General features: G+C 40.1%; 1 protein-coding gene across 1 annotated transcript; it reads left to right on the forward strand.

Annotated features, from left to right (window-relative positions):
- The first annotated feature begins 36 nt into the window (after nucleotides 1-36).
- Nucleotides 37-24,464, forward strand: desi2 (desumoylating isopeptidase 2). Its single transcript, XM_047351779.1, has 5 exons — nucleotides 37-724; nucleotides 9,875-9,947; nucleotides 10,154-10,247; nucleotides 13,005-13,146; nucleotides 20,772-24,464. The coding sequence occupies exons 1-5, from the start codon at nucleotides 677-679 to the stop codon at nucleotides 21,051-21,053; spliced, it is 639 nt and encodes a 212-aa protein (XP_047207735.1). The 5' UTR covers nucleotides 37-676; the 3' UTR covers nucleotides 21,054-24,464.
- Nucleotides 24,465-26,154: the final 1,690 nt, after the last annotated feature.

Here is a 26,154-nt window from a genome sequence, read left to right on the forward strand (position 1 = left end):
GTTTGTATAGTTCAATTCATTTTCAATTTATATAGTGCGAATTCACCACAAATGTCGTCTCAAGGCACTGTGGAAAAAAAGACACATTCCAAAGTCAACTGCCTACATCTGAAAGTTGCGCGTCACCTGTGAACTACATCTCCCATAATGCCCGTGATAAGGTCGATTAATCGAGCGCAGGAACAATCAAATCCACCCACTGCTACAGTTAGCCACAGTAGCCGTAGTTTTTTTTTTTTTTCTTTCACAGAAAATTACGTTTTTAAATCTAGAAAGTATGATGTTTATTAGAACAGGCGGACTCGGAAGATGAAACTCGTTTTCCCAGTTTTAATGGAGGACAAATATCCATCTTTGCGACGCTGGTAGCCGAGCGGATTTAGCGAGTCGTTTCGTTTTGACACTGAGGAGGCTCATCTGTCCGCCGCCGCTGCTGCCGCTGCTGCTGCTCCCCCTTCAGCGGGGATCTGGACAAAGCCAGTCAGATGTTGGACGATAGGAAATATATTCGGAATATTTTCAGACCGGGTTTTGAATTTGAATTTTCAAACTGAAAACCACTTATAAAAGTGACGGCTACAGGACAGTTTAAGGAGGGCGAGAGTTTGGATCTCGCACAGAGGGAAGGAGAGGAAAAAGCCACGGGGAAGAAGGGACGAAGGGGGCCGAGATCCTAATGCCAGTGATGGCAAACGAGCCGATCATCCTGAACGTCTATGATATGGTAAGAAAAAAGGAAACCAAGAATGTTTTCTTACTTTGCTTCTGCTACATCTATAAAAACCGAAAAGGTTTTTTTTTTTTTTTTTTAAGGTAAGTTAAGGATTAAAGTGAAATACTTTTGCATGCCTGCAAACAGTTTGTTTTCAACGTTTCAGCTAATGGTTCTTTGGGAAGTATCTTGTTAGCAAAAAGAAAAAAGGATACAATTACAGCAGTCATTGAAAGAACTACCAGGGGCGGCTCCAGAAATGTTTTGTTAGGGGTGGCCTCGAGGGGTTGAGGGCAGTGACACACCAAAAGCAAACACCGTTTCAGTAGTTTTATGTATGTTTTTAAGGCAAAACTTTGAAATTTAGGTACAATTAAACGTGTAAAGGCTTTGCGTTAGTTCACCCTCTAGAAAACAAAACATCACAGTTTATTAATGTTTTATTATTTTGTTGCTGCTGTTCTGTTGAGGTAAGGTAAGGTAAGTTTATTTATATAGGAGACATTACTTCACTGAACAGACTATTGCCCTATCAGGATATTTTGTTCAATGTACTACTTTTTATAGGCCTTAATACCAAACAAAAACCTATGGAAGCGGTTCATTAAGAGCACCAGGGTGGACTGGGATGAGTTTTCATTAATTATCAACTATGAATATATCCCACCAGGATGTGTGAAACCACCACTTCAACCACCACAACATTAGAGAATGATTTCCAAGCAGACTGATTTTGACGGGTCCAGTGGAACCAGTTAGCCCCATACCCCCCCCCCCCCCATACATACATTACAGCCTATATGTGAGTTATTCCTCTGGGAAAAGCCTATCTGACTTGATAAAATTCAATTTTTTCTATCATACAGTTATTTTATTATAAAAGTGCACATTTGGCCATTTGTTTTAACTTCGAACTTTGTTTTGTTCAGATAGAAGTTTTACCCCTGAGTTTTATTACTATGTTAAATCAGTCCAACCAAAGCATAGCTGAGTTTTTAAACTCGACCCTGAGAAGCCCTATGATGAAGATGATTTAAAACTGATAGCTTTGTTTTCAGAATCCTGGTGTCGCTGTAATAAAAGGGCAACACGGGCGAACCAAGGCATGTTTAAAGAAGTCCCTTCTTTGGTTATTTTTTTACGTGACAGATTAAGGATGACGGTACATTAAGGACCTCAACAGGAAGAAATAGAAGTAAATGTCAAACAACTGGAAAATGACATGAGTTTCTACCTGAAAAAAAAAATGTGCAGTTGTGTTTTTGGTGCAAAGCGAGACGGAAGTTGAATTTGAGCAACAATGTTGTCGCCATGCAGGGCTGAGTCAGTGATTAGGGGTTCACTAATTGATCTGCTGATTAATTATTGATCACTATGGATTCCCTGTGACCTCTAGATTGCACCTAAAACAGCCTTTGAGAAACTATAAAATCAAGAACAGGCCTTTAAGAATGATGATGACTGTAAAACTGCAGCTTCCTAAACATTTTCTCCAGACATTTGTTCCTCATCGTACTTCCTCTTGTTTTTTCCCTCTTTCTCCACTGCTGTTTTCTCAGTAAGATGTAAAATTAGCATTCAGGTAAATCTCAACCCCTTTTCATATGTCTTTGATTATTCTGACATGCTGTCAAAGTCAACTCCTTAAATGACTAAAAATATGGATTCCTATAAATTATTCGTTGTTAAATTGTTCATCAAAACCCTGAGATCACATGCTGTACTGTTCTTTGAGAGCTAGTAGAACTATGTCCCCTTTAACACATTGTTGAAATAGTTTCTAGCCATTAGTCTTTTTCTTCTTTCCTGCCCTTCTTCCCTTTCTTTCTTTTCTCTCTCCCCACCTTTTCCTTGTCATCTCTTTTCTTGCCCAGCTCATCTACTTCTTTCATCTTTCTGCCTTCTCTCCTTCCCCCCTCTTTCACCTCCTATTGTTTTTCGCCTGACTTGCTGGCCACAAAAGTTTCTTCTCAGTAAAGTCTGAGAAGCTTTCATCTCCATTTCAATTTTACTGCCGTGGCTGACTGCAGTGAAACCAACATACTTTGGCATGCAAAACGTGCCCCTAACAGAAGCTGGTGTGTCTCTTTTACAAGGAAATATAAAATGTATCTAAATAAAAGGGGTCTGATACGATACGGCAATCAATGTTTTATATTCAGCAATCAGATTTGAGTTGATTAGGTAAGATGTATAACAGCTTTTAGCTTTGTGTTTACAGCCGCCAGTCTTTTGGGTTATGTCTACCTGCTTTGCACATCTGGAGACTGACGTTTTCTAGCCATTCTGTACTTAATAGCTCAGGATCAGGTCAGATTGAATGGATGGCATCTTTGAACAGAAAAGGTCAACTTTTGCATCAAATTCTTACTTGGATTTAGGCCTGGGCTTTGACTAACCCACTGTAAGACATGACTGTGCTTTGATCTTAACCGTAACCTTCGAGTCCTGATTGGGTTGAATCTCAGATGAGGCTAAGGGGGACCAACAACCCTAAACCTTGTCAGAAAAGGATGCAGCATCAGAAACTCGGAGCACCTTTCAAGAGTATTTCTACCTCTCGATCTCACATTCTGTCATGTTACATCCACAAACATCACTGTGTTTTATTTTTTATTACTTTATATGAAGTGGAAGAAAAAAGATGATAGTTTTTGTCTAAGTATAAATGTGAGGTGTGGCTTGCATTTGTATTCCTGCCCTCTGAGTCAGTATTTTGTGTAACCAAGTATTGACTCATTTGGGCTACGTCTCTACCAGCTTTGCACAACTAGAGACTAAAATGTTTGCCTATTATTATTTTTTTAAGCTCAGTCACTCAGTTCTAGTTGGTACTGGATGACGGGTGGACCTCTGGATGAAGGGTGGCTGTGAACATCCATGTTCATGTCAATAGGAATTAAATCTGGACTTTTTCTGGGTTCTTCTAACTCAGAAATATGCTTTATTCTAAGCCTTCTGTTGTGGCTGTATCTTTAGGGTTGTCCTGTTTGGAAGGTTGACCTCTGTCACAGTGTCAGGTCTTCTGCAACCACTGACCCTGTATTTTCAACCATCCATCTTTCCATCATCTCTGACAAACGTCCATGGTCTTGAAGCATCCACACAGCATAATGCTACCACCACTGTGTTTCACAGTTGGGGACGGTGTGTTCAGGGTAATTCACCATTGGTGTTTCACCCCACATAGCATGTTCCTCTTCCTTTCCAGTTTTGTACATTAGCTAGGCGTATTGTGTCATTGCAACACACAGTCCTCTCTTTAAGTATTTGAAATGCATAGGAAAATCAATTGAGGTCAACGTGCGTCTCCTCTTTTGTCTCATGGTCTAATTTAGATATCATATTCAAAGTAGGAAAACCGGAAGTGTTCCTCTGCCGATGAGCAGCTATTGGAGCTCTCCAGATCAGTTCGAGTAGGTACTGGATGAGGGGTTTTCACAATGACTGGTTAGATCACTTTCTGGCTGACTCTTTGTAGACTGACTCACTGTTTGCAGGATTGCACAGACCTGTCTGTTTCTTAATACCAAACTCTTATTACGGATTTTAGTATTTTATATTACTAAACTAAGAGGACTTATTTTTCCAGGTTCTAGTACAAATTGGGTGACCAGATGAATGAGGAAACGGCAATTAGATGTTGTTAATACGACCGCAAACAATTGTCGAAATTGTTTGTAGGGACAAATCAAAGTTTAGACCGCTTAGCTAAGTAACAGCACACAAAAAAAGTATTCTCTTTATTGTGCCAAGAGAAAAAGAAATTGAGAAATTCTCAGCATTGTTTCCTGCAGTAAATGATCCAATGTTGTTTTTTTTTATCTTGGAGCACATACTTCTGCAAATTGTGACACTGACCTGTGTGTGTTCTTATACGCGTGGGTCTGTTTGTGCACTGCTACACTCACTTCAGTCTTGCTGGTAAAAAGTGAAGGTGGGTAATTAAATTAATGCTACAACGACACCCTGAGAATAGCTCATGCAGACGTTGCACAGGAAGTTGATATTTACGTGAGACTATACCTACACAGTTTCAGCTTGTGTGTTTTACTGCAGTCATTTGTTCTTATACCTACTTAACCCTTGGGTCACACTGTGGGTATTTCACACTCAAGTAAAAAATATCATCATCTTTTAGAATGTCCTGAGGGCCACAACAGTCACAAAGTACCTGATTCATTTGTGTGTTGCAAGGCAATATGTAGAGATGTACCAATCCCACGTTTTCCTGGCTGGAATTAATTAAATTCAGCAAATTCCAATTTTAACCGATTAGGATTTTCATATTTTTTGTTGTTCCAAGATATTTAACACATAGAAGAGAAACAATAAACTGCAGTTTATTTCATAGAGATGCAAGTTTAAATCCAATAGAAAATGTATTAATTACAAGATTATTTTCTCTATGCATCTAAGGAAATGTCCTTAACCTGTATCTGATCTCTGATAAACTTAAAATAAATGTGTGAAATTACATGCTGTTACGTGCTCTTAGACCCAGGGTTGGTTGGAGTTCTTAGTTTGGATTCACCTAATAAATTAGATCAGAAAACAATGATAAAAACACATTAGACAACAATCTTACTTTTCAAGTGTTGACCTGCTGATGACAGATTAGATCTGAGGGAAATTTGGTTGATTCCAGTCTCAGGCTTATTGTTTGGTGCATCCGATTATTTATCTCCACGCACTTCTAGAAGATTTGAGGTTTGAAATCTTACTGGTTTCCTTCTCTGTGCGTAACGTTGTCAGTACCTGAAAAAAGAAGACTGATGAAAAGTCATCTTTCCATTTGTGGATCAATAGACTCACGTGATTGTCAGGAATGTTCTGTGCAGGCGCACGTACAGGCCCCCCACCCACTCTCTCTTCTTCCATGTTTCCCATCCTGTTGGGCCCTCCCCACCGTCCTGCTCCTGTCTCCACTAAGTGGATTTTCTAGCCAGCTCTGAGTGCTTTAGTACAGCACTCTAATGAGAGAGCATTATCTTTACACCACCTGTCTGCCTGCCAGACTGTCAGACAGACAAGTAGAGTATCTAACATGCTTTCTCACTGTTCTGTCAAAGAGAAGACACACTGGGATATTGGGTTTAAGTGTGTAATGCAACTGAGGAGGTTGAGTTACGTGTGTTGGCTGCAGATCCTTTTCTGCATGACATTAAGTGTGCTGTGACCAAGATTCCTCTTCTTTTGTGCTGTCTGATGAGATAAATTAACAAACCGAGATCATTGCAGAAAGAGAGTAGAAACAAAATCTGTTCTAGGTGTATTTTGAAATTTAAAACATATGTTTACCAGTTATGGTTGCTGCGATAGATTAGAAGGGATAAGTTGTACATTGGCTTTTTTCTTTGCAGCCCCATACTGTATTATTGACACTTTATTTTAAAGGGAAATGCTCATAGATACACATTTCCAACAAGTGACAACAATATACAACTTCTTCCATTTGCTCCCATTAAATTCTCTGGATTTAACTCTGGAACGTGAGTTGGGTATTTTGTGTACATCAGAAACACCATGTACTGTAGATCACATGGTTGAGATGATTTCTGGTATGTTGTGGAGTTTTTATCAAACAAGCCTTGAAATATATGAAAAAACAAAATGATGTCCTTTAACAAAATGATGTTCTTTAGTTTGTTCGTTCGTTCATTTATTCATTCATTGATGGAGATATCACATCCAGGAGGGAGACCCAGAGGTGCTTCTCGCCAGTGACATTCTCCAGCTCATTCTGAGGACCCCAGTTCATTCAAGCAGGTTTATTTGTTTCGCATTTAGCAACAAGACAGTTCAAAGTGCTTTACATGATCCCGGAAACATTTAAAAAAGTACATTGCAGTGGAATGATTAAGAAAAGTAAAGAAAAGTTGGAATTTTCCTTTAAAACGGTCTTTTACAGGTAACTGCTTCTCACTGTGGACAGCGAGGTTCTTTACACTATCTGTTCCAAGGTGGAAAATCTTGATTAACCTTTATGCTCAGTAGAAACATTTATCAATATGTTTTAGTTCACAGTTTACAAAAGCAACTCTAAACAAATGGGTTTTTAACCTCGATTTAGAAGAATTCGAGGATTCAGCTGTTTTGCAGTTTTCTGGAAGTTTGTTCTGGATTAGGGCAGCATAAGAACTGAATGCTGCTTCTCCATGTTAGGATCTGGTTCTGGGGATGTAAAGTAGTCCTGAACCAGAAGACCTGAATGGTCTAGAAGGTTGATACAATAGTAATAAATCTTTCATGTACTTTGGTACCAAGCCATTCAGTAATTTATAAACTAACAGAAGTATTTTAAAGCATATTCTCTGAGATACAGGGAACCATTGTAAGGACTTTGGGGTGATGTGCTCTACTTTCTTAGTTTTAGTGAGAATGCAGACAGCAGCGCACTGGATCAGCTGCAGCTGTGTGATAGATTTTTTAGATAGAACTGTGACACTGCTGCAATCAATTTGACTAAGGATAAAAGCATGGATAAGTTTTTCGAGATCCTGCTGGGCCATTAGTCCTTTAATTCTGGAAATGTTCTTCAGGTGATCAAAGGCCGTCTTAATGATTGTCTTTATGTGCCTCTAAAGTTTCGTGCCTGAGTCCATCACTACAGCCAGACTTTGGGGTGGGTCTGTGGCTTCTAGCTGTAGTAACTGAAGCTGTGTGCTGACTCTTGATCGCTCCTCCTTTGGTCCAAAAATAATTACTTCAGTTTGTTTTTATTAAGCTAAAGAAAAATGATGGCACATCCACGTATTGATTTGTTCTATCCATCTATCTAACACCTGAATAGGTTCATAGTTACCTGGTGACATTGTAATGTAGAGCTGTGTGTCATCTGCGTAGTTATCGGTAACTTATCTTGTTGTTTGTTATAATCTGAGCTAGGGGGAACAATTGTATATGGAATATAAGGGTTCATGTGTGTATATATATATATATATATATATATATATATATATATATATATATATATAAAATCTCTTGATCAGATGCCAGAACCAACTCTACCTGTCATGATGGATGCTGTTCTCCCAATCTCTAAGACTGAACCTCGGCACCCAGTTGAAGAAGTTTGTTTCAGTTGCTTGTATCTAGGATCTTACATTTTCAGCTATGACACATATCTCATGATCATAAATGAGGGTTGGATTTTAGATGGACTGTACCAGCGTGAGCTTCACATTTTTCGCCTTTTGGTGGCCTTTTCGCCACCATGACACATCAGAGTAGCACCTGCAGTACTTAAATGTTTATTTATTCAGCTTTAGACGAGTAACTACAAAGAAACCAATTACATAGATAGTATTCTATTTCTGTCAATAGATCACTTTACCATTAAAACCTGTTGGACTCTTGGTCTTTTGTTTAAAACTCTGCAAGTTTCTGAAAGGCAAATCATAGTCTCTTCTTGAGCGGTTGACCACAAGCTTGACAAAGATTGCTTTTATTTTTGGGTTGCCCAGAAGGGGGAAAAAAATCAAGGAACAGATGCTAAAACAATTCTGTATCAAATTACAATCAGCTGATTATCGAAGTACTGTGTGACATCGAACCACTGCCGGTCGCAATGATAGACTTTACAACCTGAGGCATGGTGCTATTTTAGTTTTGATTGTTCCTCTTTGTTTTAGTTTTCCTCTGCATATTGTGATACATTTAGTTGGAAGACATCATCTCTGCAGTCGTGCTCTCTATGCAGACGAGTTTAAAGCAGCTGAACACAAATCCTGCAAAATAAATGACAAATGATTGTTTGCTGGAAACTTGGAACTGATTTAAAGTACAAGAACCAATACATGCAAGATTATTGGAATACCTAAAACGTATGGTAGCGGAAAAGCTGGTGTACTCATGCACTATATTTACCTACGCGCATTATTGTGCCGACATGTAGCTTAAAAAGGCAGGTGGCAGGGCGCGGCGCTGATGGTGTAGGGGTTAAGCGCGCGACCATATACGGAGGCACCAGTCCTCGAAGCGGCCGTCCCGGGTTCCAGTCCCGGACCCGGCGACATTTGCCGAATGTCTCCCCCTCTTTCCTGTCTGCCTACTGTCAAAAAATAAAAATGTAGGCCACTAGTGCTGAAAAAACATCTTAAAAACGCAGGTGACAGGATGACAGATAGGGCAGCATGTGTTCCTGTTTGGGACTAAAAAATGTCATTTCCAACATGTGTGAACAGCAGCTGTTTATGAAGTCTAATTTATGTCGTCATAAGAACACAGACTGAGAGTCTCCTGTGCTCAGAACAGGAAAATAAACCTGGTACTACAAAATGGTCCAGATTAATAAAAGTATGTAGAGATGGCGAACAGTTTGCATTGCATCATGGTTGTTTATATCTTCAGCTGCCATCTGTGGTGGGATTGCATTGAAGATCTTATCAGAGGCTGGCAGGATCAAAGGTGCATACTGTTTTGTTTTTATATATATATATATATATATATATACATATATATATATATATATATATTTATTGTTTTAGTGATGAAAAAGATTTTGGATTTACCAAATTTATTTTGCAAATTGTTTTTTGTAGGGCTGCAGGATATATTGCAAATATTTCATCATCGCAGTGTCAGCGTTAGCAATATTAATCAGTTGATTTCCTATGGTCATTTTATATTTAGTAAAAAAAAACAAAAAGCAAACTCGTGCAGTATGACTAGAAAAATGACAAAAATGATCAACATTCTTCTCAAAAAATAAAACTGAGAAAAATGTTGGCAGGAGATGAAATCAATGAGGTTTGATTTTATTCATGTAGATGAGTGGGACAAGTTAGAAGAATAGCCGATGGGATTTGATCTTCTGGAAAGGTAGGGAGTCAAGGACCGCACACGCTAGAGATGTGCTTCCTGTGAAGATTGTCCTTATGGGCTTGAGTTTGAAGCTGTTTTAAAATGCATTCTTCAGTGACTTTATATACGTTAGATAACTTAATTTATAGTAAACGTTGCCAGCTGAAATATAGTTCAGTGGTTTACTGCTGTTTCCCCATATTTTTTTAATCAGTTGGTTTTCCTCAAGATTTTTGAGTAAAAGGTTGAATGGACCAGAAACCTTGGGGATAGGACCAAAAGGATCACTGTTTGTTCCTGTCAATATATTCAATATGAAATGCAGACCATGACTTAATCTTCTTCTTCTGCCTTCAGTACTGGATCAATGAGTTCACAAGCTCTCTGGGCATTGGAGTCTTTCACTCAGGGATCGAGATCTATGGAAGAGGTGAGGTTGCCCAGAGATTATGAACGACGATGCAGTCTTTCTTTGGATGATGTTTCAATGAAGATGCTCTTTTAAGGCTCAGAAAATATGATTCACACACAAAACACATTGATTTTTCTTTCAGACATTTTTAAAAATGTATTGGTTAATGAATGCCTTTCTTTCTACTTTCTGTTATGCTTAAATGAAAATGTTCGTGTGTTTAGAGTTTGCCTATGGTGGACATCCGTACCCATTCTCAGGGATCTTTGAGATCACTCCTGGCGATGCAACTGAACTCGGTGAAACCTTTAAGTTCAAGTAAGCTGGAGGCTTTTTATTTTTTTTTTTTCTATGATGTGTCTATTAGATGTTTTCTGGCAGTTTATGAAAGTCAAAAAGGATTATGCAACCAGGATGTCAGAAAAAGGTTTTTGCTGAGTAAATTGGTTGGGTCACATCTCTGAAGTCTTTTCTTGTTAGGCTACATTCACACTGCAGCTTGAAGTGACCCAAATCCAATTTTTTTGCCCGTATGCGACCTGTATCCAACCTTTTCATGACAGTCTGAACGATCCGATTTTTTAAAATGCGACCCAGGCCACTTGAATATGTGGTCCTAAATCCGATACATATCTGATCTTTTCAAATGCGACCTGTGTCTGTGCACATAAAGGTTGCCTTTGTCATTCGAAAATTATGAATGAAGTCCGTATCATCAAAGCCGCTCACATCACTATCCCACCACTGCTGGCTTCAACTCCGAACCCACACGTTCTTTCTTTTCGATTTTCTTAAAAATACTGCGTTGTTAATATGCAGGCTCCGGTTAGACAACAACTTAAAAATCACTGAATACAGGCCAACATTTCCATCCATATTTACTTCCACAAACACTAAGCACGCTCGTTACATGCGACGTCTTGCATCGTCTACTGCGCATGCGGGATACTTGAGTTGTATGAATGCGTTCACACAGGAGATCACTACAAGTCACATTTATTTGGAAATGTGAACGACCACGCAAAAACAAATCGGATTTCACCAAAAAATCGGAATTGAGCATTAAGACCTGCAGTGTGAACGTAGCCTTAGTCAATTAACTTAACTGGACCACCTATGGGGATAGTTATTTAGTCCACTTTGACTGGCAACAAAATGATCTCCTTGACTAGGACAGACAAGAAAACCCCTCAGTTTATCAACCTACATCTGCACAATAATGTCAACAGCAACAAAGCTATGTGTGATATTGTACTGGGTTTTAAAAGCTGGGTCAGGAAAGAGAAAAGGTGTTCCGTCTGTTTAAGAAATTGAACCTCTTCATTACTTTGAGGGTACATGAAGGCAAACTCGACCAAAGTGCCACCTATTGGAAGCAAGCTCATGAAATCCAACAGATTTGTATGTTTTTTTCTCATATTATGTATTAATGTGTTGATTAACTTGCTTCCCTAATTCACTTTGTAAATGTTTAGTAGAGCAGTGACCTATTTTCCTTTGCATTTCACTAGAATCACAGCAATCAGTTCTACATCGAAATTTGCTAATTTTCCATTAATCTGCTCTAAACGGTGATTGTCAAGTCAAATGTGGAAACATAAAATTTTTTTCATATTCATTAAATACATTAAAATTAAGAACTCCCTCTATGTTTGATCATTAATTGATTTACTTTTTTGCATCAGAAAAACAACTTCTCTAAAAATTAGGGACATCTTTGGTGCATGAAGGAGGAATATTTTTAAAATTGCTTGATTTTTATGGCGGATTTAAATCTACTACCTTCATCCAAAACTGCAGCACATTTTTCAGGATCAGTCAAGATCAGAATCGGCAGGGAAGACTTCATTGTCCTTTTAATGTCTAGCTGTAACCCTGTAACGTGTGCTTTGTGCCATGTTACACATTTTGATCTTCAAAAGTGCAATGAGAAATACAGGCAAAACGTATGCATACTCATTTGTGTTTTATTAAAACAAGCATAAAGGCTATGAAATAGTTTAATTCAGCAAAGGTTTTATCATTTTAGCTGTAACCAAGGGTTTTATATTGAATGATTTCCTCTGCAGTTGCACTGAAGTCTGAGAAACAACAGAGGATGAGTCGGTCCAATATGTTGGAGCCTCTGGTTATCCAGAGCTGCTGTATTACTTCTGCTCTAGTTGATCTGCCTGCACACACACACACACACACACACTTACATGGTGTCCTCACACAGAGGGGTAGGCTGTAAGTATGAATCATCTGGGACCAATGGGCTGATGTCAGAGATGGGCAGATAGACCAGAGCTCTCAGACTACAACTAACTAAACTATTTTCATTCTTTTATTTCCTAACGAATTTGAAGAAAGTGCGGGGATTACCCACGAGTCATTTAAAAAAATTATATTTTGAAATCATTTAAAAAGAAATTTGAAATTTTGTCTTTAGCATGCTAATTTAGTGTTGAAACATGCAGATGACTATGAACAGATAAAATATTGTAATTAGAGATGCATCAATCAATCAATGAACCAGGAATGTAAAATATCTCTCAAACAGCTCTGACTGGTGATCAGCAGGTCAAATACTGAAAAATCAGATTTTTCTATTCATTAAATGCATCAAAACTAAAGTCGCAATATTTTTAGTCTATAAACGCATCAACCCACAGGATGTATTTTGATGCACTTTATTGTTCCGTTTAGTAAAACCATGAAAGTTAGGGACGTATAGTTTTACATAAATGGCGATAGTCTTCTAATGCCTTCATTCAGTTTGATTTAAAACTACTGCCTCAATCAAATAACCTGCTGCTCATTTTTTCTCTTCTATGTTATAGTCCTTAGGGAAACAAAATCAGAATCAGTTCAAATGAAAACCAGCAGGTCAAATCTCAAAGAAAACTGTTAATATTTTCAGCCTGGAAGAGACTGGTCGGTGCATCTGGAAAAATGGAATAAAATACTAATGAAAATCTGAACGTTACAAAAAGGTTTAAGTGAGTCATTCTTCATTTAGATTGTACCTGGATTATTTGAGCTCGTACTCGTTGATACATGACACGGATTTCCTCTTGCCCTCTGTCTCTGTAGAGAAGCCATAGTCCTGGGTAGCACAGACTTCACAGAGGAGGATGTGGAGCGGATCGTGGAGGAGATGGGCAAGGAGTACAAGGGCAACGCCTACCACCTCATGCACAAGAACTGCAACCACTTTTCCTCAGCACTTTCAGAGGTGGAGAACGAAAAAATAACCACAAGCTTGCATCACATTGACCTTTCATTGTAAACAGCCTAAAACTGACATCAGGTTGAGCCATGGAAAATATCACATCATGGTGACTCCATTGGAAAAAGTACTGGATGCTGTTAAACTGACAGATTATTGCTACATATCTCATTTCTGGAACCAGCTTGTGCCTTCATTTTGCTCTGGGTAGCAGTGAGTATGACTGAGTGTGTGTGTGTGTGTGTGTGTGTGTGTGTGTGTGTGTGTGTGTGTGTGTCCAATCAGCTTATGCTGGAGTGACTAATGAGCAGGGAGTCTTACAGTTAGCAACTAGAGCTTACTGATACAAGCCTGAACATGCAGAGCCAGCTGGCAAACACTCACACACCCATGAAGCACATATGTGCTGTAAATTCTCTTTACTATATACAGGTCCTTCTCAAAATATTAGCATATTGTGATAAAGTTAATTATTTTTCATAATGTCATGATGAAAATTTAACATTCATACATTTTAGATTTATTGCGCACTAACTGAAATATTTTAGGTCTTTTATTGTCTTAATACGGATGATTTTGGCATACAGCTCATGAAAACCCAAAATTCCTATCTCACAAAATTAGCATATCATTAAAAGGGTCTCTAAACGAGCTATGAACCTAATCATCTGAATCAACGAGTTAACTCTAAACACCTGCAAAAGATTCCTGAGGCCTTTAAAACTCCCAGCCTGGTTCATCACTCAAAACCCCAATCATGGGTAAGACTGCCGACCTGACTGCTGTCCAGAAGGCCACTATTGACACCCTCAAGCAAGAGGGTAAGACACAGAAAGAAATTTCTGAACGAATAGGCTGTTCCCACAGTGCTGTATCAAGGCACCTCAGTGGGAAGTCTGTGGGAAGGAAAAAGTGTGGCAGAAAACGCTGCACAACGAGAAGAGGTGACCGGACCCTGAGGAAGATTGTGGAGAAGGGCCGATTCCAGACCTTGGGGGACCTGCGGAAGCAGTGGACTGAGTCTGGAGTAGAAACATCCAGAGCCACCGTTCACAGGTGTGTGCAGGAAATGGGCTACAGGTGCCGCATTCCCCAGGTCAAGCCACTTTTGAACCAGAAACAGCGGCAGAAGCGCCTGACCTGGGCTACAGAGAAGCAGCACTGGACTGTTGCTCAGTGGTCCAAAGTACTTTTTTCAGATGAAAGCTAATTCTGCAAGTCATTCGGAAATCAAGGTGCCAGAGTCTGGAGGAAGACTGGGGAGAAGGAAATGCCAAAATGCCAGAAGTCCAGTGTCAAGTACCCACAGTCAGTGATGGTCTGGGGTGCCGTGTCAGCTACTGGTGTTGGTCCACTGTGTTTTATCAAGGGCAGGATCAATGCAGCTAGCTATCAGGAGATTTTGGAGCACTTCATGCTTCCATCTGCTGAAAAGCTTTATGGAGATGAAGATTTCATTTTTCAGCACGACCTGGCACCTGCTCACAGTGCCAAAACCACTGGTAGATGGTTTACTGACCATGGTATCACTGTGCTCAATTGGCCTGCCAACTCTCCTGACCTGAACCCCATAGAGAATCTGTGGGATATTGCGAAGAGAACGTTGAGAGACTCAAGACCCAACACTCTGGATGAGCTAAAGGCCGCTATCGAAGCATCCTGGGCCTCCATAAGACCTCAGCAGTGCCACAGGCTGATTGCCTCCATGCCACGCCGCATTGAAGCAGTCATTTCTGCAAAAGGATTCCCGACCAAGTATTGAGTGCATAACTGTACATGATTATTTGAAGGTTGACGTTTTTTGTATTAAAAACACTTTTCTTTTATTGGTCAGATGAAATATGCTAATTTTGTGAGATAGGAATTTTGGGTTTTCATGAGCTGTATGCCAAAATCATCTGTATTAAGACAATAAAAGACCTGAAATATTTCAGTTAGTGTGCAATGAATCTAAAATATATGAATGTTAAATTTTCATCATGACATTATGGAAAATAATGAACTTTATCACAATATGCTAATATTTTGAGAAGGACCTGTATATATGCTTCCAATAGGTCAAATTATTAGGCAGCATGAGATAAATTTTCACTGTTACGCTGATGACACTCGTCTTTACTTATCCATAAATCCTGATGAACCCAATCAGTTAGATAGACTACAAGCATGTCTTGAAGATATAAAAACTTGGATGACGTAAAGTTTTTTGCTTCTAAATTCAGACAAAACAGAAGTTGTCGTCTTTGGACCGGAGTCTTTAAAAAAGAAACTGCTTAGTCATTCACTTAACCTGGATGGCATTAAATTGACCTCTGATAATAAAGTAAAAAACCTTGGTGTTATTTTTGACCAGGACATGTCATTTAAATCCCATATTAAATAGGTTTCTAGGATTTCCTTCTTTCACCTCCGGAACATTGCCCACATTAGAAATATCCTATCCAGGAGTGACACTGAAAAACTAGTCCATGCATTTGTTACTTCAAGGCTGGACTATTGTAATTCTTTACTATCAGGATGTCCACAATATGCAGTTAAAAGCCTTCAGCTGATTCAGAATGCTGCAGCAAGAGTTCTGATGAAAATTAAAAAGAGAGATCATATTTCTCCTATTTTAGCTTCCATTCATTGGCTCTCTGTTAAATCCAGAATAGAATTTAAAATTATCCTCCTCACATATAAAGCCCTTAATGATTTAGCTCCATCATACATCAGAGATCTGATTGTTCCATATGTTCCTAACAGGGCACTTCGTTCTCAGACTGCAGGTTTACTGGTGGTTCCTAGAGTCTCTAGAAGTAGAATGGGAGGCAGATCCTTTAGTTATCAGGCTCCTCTCCTGTGGTACCAGCTCCCAGTTTTAGTCCGTGAGGCAGACACCCTGTCTACTTTTAAGACTAGGCTTAAAACTTTCCTTTTTGATAAAGCTTATAGTTACAGTGGCTTAGTTTATCCTGAGCTATCTCTGTAGTTATGCTGCTATAGGCTTAGGCTGCTGGATGACATAATGACCACTTTCACTCTCTCCACTACATTCTCATACTCTCCAATTTTGCATTATTTGCTGTTATTTCAGCTTTTGGCCGCTCACACTGAGCCTGGTTCTGCTGGAGGTTTCTTCCTGTTAAAAGGGAGTTTTTCCTCTCCACTGTCGCCACATGCATGCTCAGTATGAGGGATTGCTGCAAAGTCAACACCATATAAGTTCAGTCTAATGCTGCAAGTCACTGACTGGATGCAATCTGCTGGGTTTCCTTAAACAGAAAAACTTTTTATCCAATTTGAATAAATAACTAACTCTGACTGCACTGTTCAACTGTTAAGATTAATTAGAATGTATGTACCTGACTGTTGTGAAGTGCCTTGAGACAACATGTGTTGTGAATTGGCGCTATATAAATAAAACTGAATTGAATTGAATTAAATACCGCACAGAGAAATCCTCTCAGGAAATGACAGCTTAGACTTTAAGCATTCACAATGTGTGAAACACAAAACTGAGGACCATTATAATGAGAATGTTTAACAAAACAGGGGAGAAGCACAGTTTCCCTCAGGATTTAACTCTCAGTGCTATACAGTGGAAGATTGTATAGAGAGAGAAGATCAGATGAAGCGTAATAATTACTCCTCCAGAGATAATATTGGTCTGTCATCTTTTATTCACAAACAAGCCTGTGCTGCGTCACTGTTATCATTCATCTTGTTATACGAGTCTATGATCTGGTCACATCTTTGTGCATTTATTTATTTTTTGACATAGTAGAGATATGGAAGAATATAATTCCAGGACATGAAGCACATTTAAAAGTTAGTGTTCTCAGGTAGAGAGGGAAACCTTTCATTTAGTTGTCGACGTTTATCCTTGTACACGTCTTGGCTTCGGTTTGTCGTCTTATACTTCCTTAATATACCATAGCAGTCGTGTGCTCAGATCAAGATAGAACAAGTTCATCGGCAAGATGAAACAGTTTTATCTGCAGTAACAAAGCGGAAAAGATTGACTGGATTAGACAGGGTACAAGCCACAGCGGCTGGTAAGTCACATTTATTTACCAAGCTAAATATGTAGTGTTTGACAAAAATTATGTTGAGAAGTATATATAGGGAAACAGACACTTCAAAGTTTAAAAAGGGAGTAAAATAGATAGTAATAGTCTGTTGTAGCCCCTCAGAATGCTTAAAAAACATCCCCACTCTCTTTTCCTTTTTCTTTGTCTCCTTCATAACATAAATCTGTCTTGGTGCCGGCTGTAAAAGGTCATCATATCTGTCATGAGCAAGCCGAGGGTGTGGGTAAATCAGGGGATATTTCTGAAAGGGGGGGAGCTTATGGAGCCATGACATCATCTATATTGTCGTCATATGACGGCTTGTAAGCGTTGCTTTCTCTTCTTGCCAAAACATGTTATGTGACAAGTAACCTTCTTGCCTCCACCTCAACACACAGCAAAACAGATTGATAATATGACAAAAACTAATCTTGTTTTATATTGCTGAAACTTATTATGAAAAATGGTCCATCTGCACCTATCAGCAGCTGCTGTCAGTGCCCTAAAAATAGGTGGAAAATATCCTGTTTAAGCAGGAAAACGCTGAGTTTCTTGGAAGCCGATTGGGTCGTAATGATGCCATGGCGCTGATAAAGCTGAGTGATTATCATACTCAGAAAGGAGAGCTGCACAATCGCAAAGGGCTGCTTGGATGCAATATTTGGTGAGATATTAGATTTCAGGCGTCAGGCATTCATGCTCTGCAGCTGGACGGATGCTAACTGCATCCAATAAATATCTTTAGTTGAGATGCTAACGCTCATGGAGAGTAGTGGGGACGTCGAGTAATGGTGAAGAAAGAAAAGAGTCAGAAGTTTGAGTTGATCATAATTGATGTCGTCCTTTGAAAGTTCCGTTTGTCTGCTATACACAAATTAAACAAACCTACTCAAACTATTGTTTCCCACTGTCCCGAAAGCTTTTAATATTTTATAAAGAAAAAATGATTTGAGCAGTTCACGTTGCATCTTTAGTGTTACATAAAAGTGATTTTAATGGTGAGCACAGCTAGCATCAAAGCAGCAGCCTCCGTGTGTTTCCCCAAAGATATAGATGCTTACCTTTTAAACCTGGGATTTCCCAAAGCCTGTTAACTTTTCCAGATTTAGCTTTGTTCCGTGATGGACGGGGTTGAACTTTGCTTTAATTCACGTCGCCTCCCTGTTATCTGCTGAAAATGCTGAATCAACCCCTCGCCGATAATTGCATAGCTCAGTCTATGTTATGTAAACTCGACTGCATGTTCTGGTGCCGCAGTAGGAAGAGTAGTCGTCTGGCAATTTGAAAGTTGCAGGATCAATTCCAGCTTCCTACTGTCACATGTCGATGTGTCCCTGGGCATGGCATCTAACCCCAAGTTGCCTACCTATCTACATCTCAGTGTGTGAATGTGTGTGCCCTTGAGAGTGCAACTGGATGAGTGTAAAGTTCTGGAGTGGTCGGTATGACTAGAAATATACACTGCTCAAAAAAATAAAGGGAATAATCAAATAATGAATAAATGAATGAATGAAATATTCTCATTCAATACTTTGTTCTGTACAAAGTTGAATGTACTGACAACAAAATCACACAAAAATCATCACTGGAAATCAAATTTATGTGGTCTTGAAGAGGCAGTAGTGCAGGATGATGTGAGGAGGTGTTTTGGGGGTCTCCTGTTTATACTGAGGTAGGATGTCAGAGCCAAGCTGCAGCACCTGCCATAGAGTAGTGCACAACAGGAAAGAAAATGGAGAAAAATATACACATTTGTCCCTGTTGGGCTAAAATACACTGCTCAAAAAAATAAAGGAAACACTCAAATAACACATCCTAGATCTGAATGAATGAAATATTCTCATTGAATACTTTGTTCTGTACAAAGTTGAATGTTCTGACAACAAAATCACACAAAAATCATCCATGGAAATCAAATTTATTAACCAATGGAGGCCTGGATTTGGAGTCACACACAAAATTAAAGTGGAAAAACACACTAGAGGCTGATCCAACTTTGATGTAATGTCCTTAAAACAAGTCAAAATGAGGCTCAGTATTGTGTGTGGCCTCCATGTACCTGTATGACCTCCCTACAACGCCTGGTCATGCTCCTGATGAGATGGTGGATGGTCTCCTGAGGGATCTCCTCCCAGACCTGGACTAAAGCCAACTCCTGGACAGTCTGTGGTGCAACGTGACGTTGGTGGATGGAGCGAGACATGATGTTCCAGATGTGCTCAATTGGATTCAGGTCTGGGGAACGGGCGGGCCAGTCCATAGCTTCAATGTCTTCATCTTGCAGGAACTGCTGACACACTCCAGCCACATGAGGTCTAGCATCGTCCTGCATTAGGAGGAACCCAGGTCCAACCGCACCAGCATATGATCTTACAAGAAATCTGAGGATCTCATCTTGGTACCTAATGGCAGTCAGGCTACCTCTGGTGAGCACATGGAGGGCCGTGCGGCCCTCCAAAGAAATGCCACCCTACACCATTACTGACCCACTGCCAAACCGGTCATGCTGAAGGATGTTGCAGGCAGTAGATCGCTCTCCACGGTGTCTCCAGACTCTGTCACGTCTGTCACATGTGTTCAGTGTGAACCTGCTTTCATCTGGGAAGAGTACAGGGCGCCAGTGGCGAATTTGCCAATCCTGGTGTTCTCTAGCAAATGCCAAGCGTCCTGCACGGTGTTGGGCTGTGAGCACAACCCCCATTTGTGGACATCAGGCCCTCATACCATCCTCATGGAGTCAGTTTCTAACCGTTTGTGCAGACACATGCACATTTGTGGCCTGGAGGTCATTTTGCAGGGCTCTGGCAGTGCTCCTCCTGTTCCTCCTTGCACAAAGGTGGAGGTAGTGGTCCTGCTGCTGGGTTGTTGCCCTCCTACGGCCTCCTCCACGTCTCCTGGTTTACTGGTCTGTCTCCTGGTAGAGCCTCCAGGCTCTGGACACTACGCTGACAGACACAGCAAACCTTCTTGCCACAGCTTGCAATGATGTGCCATCCTGGATGAGCTGCACTACCTGAACCACTTGTGTGGGTTGTAGAGTCCGTCTCATGCTACCACGAGTGTGAAAGCACCACCAACATTCAAAAGTGACTAAAACATCAGTCAGAAAGCATCAGTACTGAGAAGTGGTCTGTGGTCCCCACCTGCAGAACCACTCCTTTATTGAGTGTCTTGATAATCACCAAAGATTCCCCCCTGTTGTCTATTTCATTTGAACAACAGGATGTGAAATTGATGGTCAATCAGTGCTGCTTCCTAAGTGGACAGTTTGATTTCACAGAAGTTTGATTTACTTGGAGTTATATTGTGTTGTTTAAGTGTTCCCTTTATTTTTTCAGCAGTGTATAAATTCGGTCCATTTGCATTAGAGAGAGTTTCTGTTAGTGGGGCCTGGTAGCGCTTAAGTATTTATTTAGTTCTATTTGCAAAAGGCACCACATTCATACCTGTTTCAAAAAGGCTGTACATGTTTAAAATTGTACTGTGATGATGATGCCAACATTAAATCAGTATTTGTTTTTCTTGTAGAGTATTCCCTAAATTTCTCTTCTTTTTTTTTTAACCTGCTTTCCTGCTCAGATCCTGTGTGGCAGGGAGATCCCTCGTTGGGTCAACCGCCTGGCCTACTTCAGCTCCTGCGTGCCATTCCTCCAGAGCTGCCTGCCCAAAGAATGGTTGACCCCTGCTGCCTTACAGTCCAGCGTGAGCCAGGAGCTCCACGGAGGGAGCGGAGAGCTAGAGGAGGCGGAGGACGCCGCTGCCACAGCCTCCCTGGCCTCCATGTCACCCTGCTCACCTTCAACCTCCTCCAGCCCCTCCTCCTCTTTGCCTCGACACTGTCGCCCTCAGCCCCGCAGGTAGAACCAGCTAGATCTGCTGGGAAACCTGGGCCTTTACTCTTCTTTTTTTTTGAAAGAGAAAGCGAGGTCACAGAACCTGCAGCAGCCACAGCCAAAAGTTGATTCAGGCACTGATACCTGCTCTGTGTGAGAGCATCAGGACAATCTCTGTCCCAGTCTGGACCTGCTGAACGGGTCTTGCTGAAGAAATAAGCTCTTGATTCCATTGAAAACTCAAACGGTTTCTCCTCTGTCATTTACAAACCACATGCAGATTGTACCAGCGTTTCCTTGTCACCCTATTACTGTGTAAAAGACACCTCTGGATCAGAAAAAAACTATAAACTGCTTGGTATATGGATGCAGAAGAAAATCTTTTTTATTTTCAATAATTTCTTGAAAATTTTCTGACTGGACTTTGTTAATGAGTTTAAAATAATCATTTTTCTATAGCTCTTCAATTGTTTTGAGGTAAATAACTTTCGGTTACTTGTTTAGGACGTGAGAAACATCAGGGTTGATATTATAGCCTGCCTCCCCTTTCACTGAGACAGAATATTTTCTAACGAAGACGGCTTCTGTTAAACTTCCCGTCTGTTCACAATCCCACCCTAGTGAATCCTGGACAGACTTGGGCTCAAAGGTTTTCTATCACTGTAGAATATTACAATCTGAATCCCTGGTAAAAATGTGTACAAAATCCTCCAGTGCAGTAGCACATTTTAGAGAAATGCAACCTTTTAATTAGATAAGGTTTATTCAGTGAGAAAGAAATCCCCCGTCTCCTCTCTTCAGCTGTCCCACCGGCTTTCTGTTGGGTTTAGGTTCTTGGGACTCAGATGTTGACAGGAGGAGGTTAATTTGGTCTCTGGTGAATCATTCCTGTGTTATTTGGACCTTATGTTTTGGACGTGAGGTGCTTTCCCACACGTTCTTCCTTTGTTTTATGCCAGATACACCGGTTTGTGGGATCCTGTTAAAATCTCTACTGTTTAGTAAACCTCTACATCTTCACCTGATTGTGGAACATCTTGTAATGCCACCTAAACAACTTACTGGCATGTAGATGACATCTATTCTGTCTGGAGGATTAGTGACTTGTCCGTCTTTGCTGCGGTTCTGTAACAATGAGATCTGGGGCTTTACTTGTTCATACCCTCCTGCTCGCTGTGTATCGTGTCACCATCCAGGCTCGTCGACAGGTCCAGTTGTTTTAAGTGTTGCTCTGACTGTAGATATGGGCACGTTTATTTTCTTATAGTCTTTCCTGACTCGTGAAGGTCAACATATATCTGTCTGTCTTTGATGGCATGTTCTCTTGTCTTTCCTATTTTGAGGAGCGCCTGAAAGAAAAGAAGCTCTTTGCCATGTCATATTTTAGCCTAGAGAAACAGAAGGTCGTCAGATCCTAATTTAAAGTTTCAAAACTGTCTGATCAACTTTAAAAACATATAAAGTGAATTAATGCTGGCGTAGTTTCTACGTACAAAGCAGGGGTCACGGTTATTTCCCATTGTTACATGTTTCTCCACTGAATAGATATAATTTATTTGAAGGTTGGATGTTTTTTAAATGGTAACCTTCAGATTATGCTGCTGTACTAAAGATGAAGTAATTTTAAGCATCTTTACCAGGGGCTCAATGAGTGTGCATGTTTCTGTAGGATGTCCTATTGTAGCTGTTAAAGGGTTCCTCTGCAGGCAGCTGTATTTCAAATGTTCTGAACTAAAATCCTGGAAGGACTCACCATAATTCTGAACCTGGATCTCCATCACAAAATGTAAGCAGCTTAAAGCAGTTCTGCAAAGTTGATCCACCAACTCATCCAGCTGTGATTAGGAAGTACGTTCCTAATGATGTAGGAAGTAGGTGCAGGCAGTGAGATGAAGGATACTTTCTCAGCAGCAGCTGCCACGGTGCCTTTAAACCAGGTACTTTCTTACACAACTGATACATTTAGCTCACATAAAGGCTTTTAATAGTTCAACCAAATATAAGTTCAGTCTAATGCTGTATGGAAATCTACATTTAACTGACCTGAGATCAGCCTGCATAAGTTTCTTCCTAGGTAGAAAAAAAGCCTCACTCATCACATTTACGTTTTTCTTGCCACATGTTTTCATTTATTTCATCGTCACTGGAAAATAAAAAACCTAAGGTCATCATGTACTCCAAAGCTTTACATTTTACAGGATGGTGCTAATGTTTCTGAATGACGAGCAACTCATTTTAAACTCTATACCTGCTGCAGAATGAGTTCTGCAGCAAAACAAGAGCCGCTGACATGTTTAAAGGATATTTGGTATGACTGATCAAATCTGACAAATCCTGTTTGAACTTTATTGTATTGCTATGATATGAAACTCTGACCTTTCTGTCAGTTTTGTTTATTTTTGATAAACTCAGGACTCTTAAAGGCTTTTTTTTGTCTTTGTTTTTACACGTTTTATGTTGATGTCGTTACTTTTTGTAAAGCAGCAGATGCTCAGTGACACACCGTTTCAGCGGTTTTGTATCCCACTCTAAAAGAATAACCTTTTGTTTACCTTTCCGTCTACTTTAACATGTAGGAGTCTGTTTTCTCTCTCTTTTCTAAACAGTTTAGTATCTAATCTGCCGCCTGGGCCACATTTCCCTCCACCACACACACACATACTGAAACCTTTACAAATGTAGCACTGTTTGAACATTATTCTCCAACATCATTTTGAAGAGGTTTGAATACTTTTTTTGCTCAAGTTAATAACTTTTAGTACTGTGGCACCCACAAGTAATTTCATCTTTTTATATTTGTTATAAACAGCCTCAGTGTTACTTAAGCATAGATATTGTCATGAAACCAGCAACTGACGGTGTGAGAGGATAGAATCAGTGCTTCTAATGTCAAACGTGACTCCTATTGTTTAATCATGTTTTATTAAAGGCGTTCCTTTGGCGCCGTCTGGACATTTTTATAGTGACTGAGGTTTCCAGAAAAGCGTTAACGTTTCTCAGCTTTAAATTTTTACTTTTCATATTTATGATATGATAAATTATAATTATCTTCCATATTAGCTAAAGATGTCTTCACCATTATTAATGTCCCGTTGCAGGTGCTGACTTACAGCCTATACAACCATGGACCTGGGATTTACTATAATTGTAAATGTTCAGGAGTGAATTATAATTCTATCTCAAGTTTAAATGCGGAGCAGGAAATCTCAGACACATCAGCTTCAGCTGTTTTACAGTGATTTTTATTTTTTTCAGATATGTTAATACAGCCAAACACTGTATCCCATCTGAATATTATTAAAGAAAATATATAGTATGCCACTCCTGTTTTTATGTTGTGATAGTTTAATTGTTCCGGGAAAAAAAAAATACCAGTAAAGCCTTATGTTTTCATTCACATATTTAGCTTAAATAAACCAGTTTTACTTTTTGGAAAATATGTCTATAGTGCCATCTTGTTTTTAGCCCTGCTGGTCCTATTGAAGATGACCTATGGCTCTGTTTAAAACCTAAAGAAACTGTCTAGCTACCGTTTATTCAACCAGTCAGGATTCTTAGTTTTTACAAGCAATGGTAGTTCCTGCTAGTAGAGCTGTTTATTTCCATCAAAATCTCGAGCCTATATGCTGACACAATAGATTTCAGATGTTAAAGAAACCATTCACTGCTCTAATCTACAGATCCCTAAAATATGGAGCAATATACTGTGGGTTTAGAGAACAAATTGAAACAAGCAATATACAGATCCTTCTCAAAATATTAGCATATTGTGATAAAGTTCATTATTTTCCATAATGTAATGATGAAAATTTAACATTCATATATTTTAGATTCATTGCACACTAACTGAAATATTTCAGGTCTTTTATTGTCTTAATACGGATTATTTTGGCATACAGCTCATGAAAACCCAAAATTCCTATCTCACAAAATTAGCATATTTCATCCGACCAATAAAAGAAAAGTGTTTTTAAAACAAAAAACGTCAACCTTCAAATAATCATGTACAGTTATGCACTCAATACTTGGTCGGGAATCCTTTTGCAGAAATGACTGCTTCAATGCGGCGTGGCATGGAGGCAATCAGCCTGTGGCACTGCTGAGGTCTTATGGAGGCCCAGGATGCTTCGATAGCGGCCTTTAGCTCATCCAGAGTGTTGGGTCTTGAGTCTCTCAACGTTCTCTTCACAATATCCCACAGATTCTCTATGGGGTTCAGGTCAGGAGAGTTGGCAGGCCAATTGAGCACAGTGATACCATGGTCAGTAAACCATTTACCAGTGGTTTTGGCACTGTGAGCAGATGCCAGGTCGTGCTGAAAAATGAAATCTTCATCTCCATAAAGCTTTTCAGCAGATGGAAGCATGAAGTGCTCCAAAATCTCCTGATAGCTAGCTGCATTGACCCTGCCCTTGATAAAACACAGTGGACCAACACCAGCAGCTGACACGGCACCCCAGACCATCACTGACTGTGGGTACTTGACACTGGACTTCTGGCATTTTGGCATTTCCTTCTCCCCAGTCTTCCTCCAGACTCTGGCACCTTGATTTCTGAATGACATGCAGAATTTGCTTTCATCCGAAAAAAGTACTTTGGACCACTGAGCAACAGTCCAGTGCTGCTTCTCTGTAGCCCAGGTCAGGCGCTTCTGCTGCTGTTTCTGGTTCAAAAGTGGCTTGACCTGGGGAATGCGGCACCTGTAGCCCATTTCCTGCACACGCCTGTGCACGGCTCTGGATGTTTCTACTCCAGACTCAGTCCACTGCTTCCGCAGGTCCCCCAAGGTCTGGAATCGGCCCTTCTCCACAATCTTCCTCAGGGTCCGGTCACCTCTTCTCGTTGTGCAGCGTTTTCTGCCACACTTTTTCCTTCCCACAGACTTCCCACTGAGGTGCCTTGATACAGCACTCTGGGAACAGCCTATTCGTTCAGAAATGTCTTTCTGTGTCTTACCCTCTTGCTTGAGGGTGTCAATAGTGGCCTTCTGGACAGCAGTCAGGTCGGCAGTCTTACCCATGATTGGAGTTTTGAGTGATGAACCAGGCTGGGAGCTTTAAAGGCCTCAGGAATCTTTTGCAGGTGTTTAGAGTTAACTCGTTGATTCAGATGATTAGGTTCATAGCTCG

Source organism: Girardinichthys multiradiatus, chromosome 22 (genome assembly GCF_021462225.1).
Source record: "Girardinichthys multiradiatus isolate DD_20200921_A chromosome 22, DD_fGirMul_XY1, whole genome shotgun sequence".
NCBI lineage: Eukaryota > Metazoa > Chordata > Actinopteri > Cyprinodontiformes > Goodeidae > Girardinichthys > Girardinichthys multiradiatus.